General features: G+C 47.4%; 1 protein-coding gene across 1 annotated transcript; it reads right to left on the bottom strand.

Annotated features, from left to right (window-relative positions):
- Window positions 1–398: 398 nt before the first annotated feature.
- ccn2a (cellular communication network factor 2a) lies at window positions 399–3,595 on the bottom strand. The gene is made up of 5 exons (XM_080024588.1): window positions 3,257–3,595; window positions 2,718–2,937; window positions 2,346–2,597; window positions 2,016–2,227; window positions 399–1,884 (listed from the first exon to the last, which is right to left on the bottom strand). Exons 1-5 carry the CDS (start codon window positions 3,317–3,319, stop codon window positions 1,588–1,590), a joined length of 1,044 nt encoding a protein of 347 aa, XP_079880714.1. The 5' UTR covers window positions 3,320–3,595; the 3' UTR covers window positions 399–1,587.
- Window positions 3,596–4,117: the final 522 nt, after the last annotated feature.

Raw genomic sequence — 4,117 nt, 5'->3', positions numbered from 1 at the left:
CATAACAATAAGCACATTTCTATGTGTTTGCGATGTTTTCAGTGGTTAACAGGATGGTGGTGTAGTGCGGTGGGAGTATCCCCTGGTAAAAAGTGGGCTGTGGCAGATAAAAGGTTGGAAACACTGTTGCGAAAGAACGGCCACATGGTGCTGACGTCACCATGGTGATTTGCCCATGGGAGAACAGGCTTGTGTGTGTGTGTAGGAGAACACACTGCAAACCTTGACCCAGAATGTACACACACCCAGAGGCACACTGGGTCTATGGTGCTACAGGTGAAGAGGTTAGAGGATCGCCCTAATATGTAATATGTCAACAGACAGACAAACAAGCTGAGGAATGGAGTGATCGTGTGCTTTTCAACAAAGTAAGTAAATAAGTGAAGAACACCAGCATGTTTGTATAAAAAAATATAGCACTTTATTTCCAGCTACAAAAGTGAAAACATGTAACATTTTTGTCACACTTCTCAATAAAATAGTAAAAAATACAGTCGACATAAAATACACTATCGATACAGTTTAAAGCTGAAAACACATGACATTTTTTAAGCTTTTAAATTAACTTCAACTGTACAAATATATACACCATTTACAACATCGACAATAGCGAAAGAAATTAAAGTCAAATTCTTCCAGTCATTTTTTTTTTTTTTTACATAGTACATACTTTGGTACTTTCTGACCTGAATTAGTTAAAGTCAACACGTCTTAATATTTGCAAAAAAAAAAAAAAAAACATTTCTCAGTGCCGTGGCAAAGCCCTAAAAGCCAATCCCACTACGTCCGATGGAGCCCGGAGCCCGGCTTGCCCACTCCCACTCCCACTCCCACTCCCACTCTGAGCCTGCGTGCCGGGCAGGAAACTCTGACCTTTTCTTCACACTGCGAAACGGAGCGATAACGTAGACGCAAAGACAAGGCCAACATTCAGGCCTGTGATTACATAGGTGCATGAACACACAAGCGCACACACTCACGCACTGACACACAAACACACACACACACAAGGACATATTCATCCCTGCTTGAAAAGGGAAAAACTGGGTAGCTGTGGTCAACTCGCTCCCTCTGCAGCTGCTGAGAGTTTGCAGGTTTGGTCTGGATAGCGGGAAGGGGAGGGGGGGGGGGGGGGTTGCTGGTAAATTACCCACCTAAATAAGACAGGAGGTCAAGGTTATGAAGCCCTTTGATCAGCCACAAATGATAATGGACGGTTGTATGAAAAAGGACGGATAGAAGCTCTTTCATAAGGGGGCGGCGCAGGGCGGGGGTCAGATAACCTGGCAGCAGGCTTGTCAGAGTAGAAGTTCTAGTGCAGGATTTTTTCTCGGAGCCTCTAAGCAGCCCTCTGTCTGACTCAGCGAGGCTGGTCACACCAGCCGTGGGAAAAAAAACAAACAGACCCTTTGACAAGTGTCGCAACTACTGACTTGTACATTGGAAAAAAAAACATCCAAACATCCAACTTAAGCTAGAAAAAAAAAACCCAATCTAATATATACTGAGCTGCGAAATGAGATGGAGTTCTGTTGTTTTTCAAGTCAAAATGTTCTGGTTTCTCTCTTTGGTTTTCTTTTTCTTGTTTTACGCCATGTCGCCCATCATCTTCTTGTAGTACATGGACTCGAAGATGTCGTTCTCCCCAGGGCAGTTGTGGTGGCATGCGCAGGACTTGATGAACATCATGTGCTTCTTCATCACCTGCCCGTCGGGGCACTTGAACTCCATGGGCAGGGTGGTGGTCCTGTGGGGGGTGCAGCAGCGCCCGTCCAGGCACACGCCGCAGAACTTGGGCCTGTAGGACTTGGTGGTGGTGCAGCCTGAGATCTCAAACTTCATGGGCTTGGAGACCCTGGGGGTGCGGATGCATTTCTTCCCTTTCTGCAGGAGATAAATGACAAGAGAGGGACAAACATAAATAGGTGTTTCAATGGCTTAAAACGTTTCATATTCTGCCATCCCTACAAATCTGGGTCAGCAATAGGTTATGGAGCTGTGGAACCAAGACTCACCCTGATGCTCTGCTCCAGGTGGGACTCGCAGGGTCGGACCATGCACAGGCGGGTCTGCTTCTCCAGCCTGCACTCGCGGTTGTCGTTGGTGACCCTGGTGGAGACTCCCAGGCCACAGGTCTTAGAGCAGGCACTCCACTCAGTAGTCTGAACCAAGCAGTTCTCCCTCATCATGGAAGGGTCTGGGCCGAAGGTCTCCTCCTCTCTGTAGGCTGGAAATGGATGGAAGGAACATCAGGTTAAGAAAAGTGCACTTATGCGTCCTTCAACGAACAATTCACATCCTCTTTATATTTCACATATTATTTAGCGCTATCTAGAAACACTCACCGGCCAAGGCGGAGCCCATGAAGCTCTGTGTGTAGGGGGTGTCGCACACCCACTCCTCGCAGCACTTTCCTGGGACCTTGACCCGTCTGGGCATGGGGCAGTCGGGGCTGGGCAGTCTGATGTCCATGGAGCAGAGGGGGACGCAGCCCACAGCGCCATCTAGACACGTACACTGGTACTTGCAGCTGCTCTGGAAGGACTCGCCGCTCTTGTACACCATGCCTCCAAACACACAGGTGGCACCTTCTCTGGCTGAGGGAGGGAGAAAGGAAAACATGATGATGATGATAATGATGATTCAGTGCAATTGCAAGATATCTAATTGAGTCCATTTCAATAAATATCCAACAACATTTTTCAGGGATAACTCACCGGTGCAGACTCCAATCCGCCTGTTAATGGGGGCCCCGCCAAAGTCACAGTAGAGGCCTTTGTGCGGGTCGCAGACGTCCCTCTCGGTGCAGAGCTCTCCCATCTGTTTGGCGCACACCCTGCAGCAGCCACAGCTATCCAGCACCAGGCTCACCCCTGGGGGGCACTGGGGGGGAGTTTGGGGGCACATACACTGGCTGCTGCAATCCTGACCGGCGGCCTACGGAGAGAACATACATTTAGTTGGGTTGCCTCACCATGGGCTCCTACAGCGGAAATAAAGACACTTGTATTCAGAACAATCTTGACTTAATAACCGCTTGCATTGACTTGACCGACTAGAGGATGTTTTAGCTCCGTATTTATACATGATTCATTCTATTGACATTCTGGAGCAGCTTTCATGGGACCAGAATACAATTAAATGGTGTGTATATCCTCTTGACTAGCTCTTGATAGTCCTAAAACATCAGAATAAATGAATTGCATTGACTGCAGTTGTTCAACTACACATATGTCGGAATGATTTTAAAGCTTACCATGTAGGAGAGCATGATGCACAAGAAAGGCAGCAAAATCACTCTGGTCATTCCAGCAGACATTTTCTTCTTTTCCTTTTTAAAAAAAAAAAGAGCGTTGAGATTCTTCAAAAAATATGACCTTTCACGTAAAAGTCTTCCTCTGCGTCAAGCTCAGAGCCGAAGTCGTCAAGGTTTTTGCGCGTCTTGATCGAGCCGATCTCGTTGTCGTGGGTTCTCTCTGGTTATAGAGTTTCTCTGAGGCTCTCGGTAGCAGGCTTTGCTTTCCTGTCCTTCTTCTTGGTGAAAGCTAGAGTTTAGCTTCAGTGGAGGAGTTGTTCTGATCTCTGACTGGAGAGCCGAGCTCTTTTTATACCCGCTGGCCCCGCTCGCACGTCACTGGGGGCTGAATGGAGAGCCGGCCTTAGACAAACATGGACATAGTTGGCATTCTTTCCTCGCTTCCTGCCCCCTACTCTCCAGACTGCCCACATTCCTGCTGTCTGAAGGCAAGGCTCTGCTGCCGGGCCAAACAACACTGTCCCTCTCACTGCAGCTTTCATCTGGAAGGGGAGGTGAAGTCTGGTTAGAGGCTCCGGGACCCCACACTGGGAATTCCTGAACACTGACTTCACAAACTGACAGCCGGTGCCTATAAATATTAATATTAAAGAGAGAAAAAAAAAGCAAAGAACGTTTCACCAGAAGCGGTTAACCTGGTTTAAAACGAAATAAACCAACAAGAAAAACATACATGACATAAACTACGGAAGGATGAAGTAAGGTGATGATGAATAATGTGTAGGAACCCACAATGGCTTTTTTTCCAAAGTGCAACGCCACCATCCTCCACCTTCTGACCTTATCACAGTGAGGATATGG

The sequence above is a fragment of the Zeus faber genome (assembly GCF_960531495.2).
Source record: "Zeus faber genome assembly, chromosome: 2".
Lineage (NCBI taxonomy): Eukaryota > Metazoa > Chordata > Actinopteri > Zeiformes > Zeidae > Zeus > Zeus faber.
Note: the sequence above shows the minus strand (reverse complement) of the source record. Positions and strands in the feature narration are given on the sequence as shown.

Coding starts and splice junctions, on each gene's coding strand:
- ccn2a (XM_080024588.1), bottom strand. CDS start 3,319: ATGTCTGCTGGAATGACCAGAGTGATTTTGCTGCCTTTCTTGTGCATC. Junction 2,598..2,717: donor GCGGATTGGAGTCTGCACCG/GTGAGTTATCCC, acceptor TCCCTCCCTCAG/CCAGAGAAGGTGCCACCTGT. Junction 1,885..2,015: donor ACCTGGAGCAGAGCATCAGG/GTGAGTCTTGGT, acceptor TATCTCCTGCAG/AAAGGGAAGAAATGCATCCG.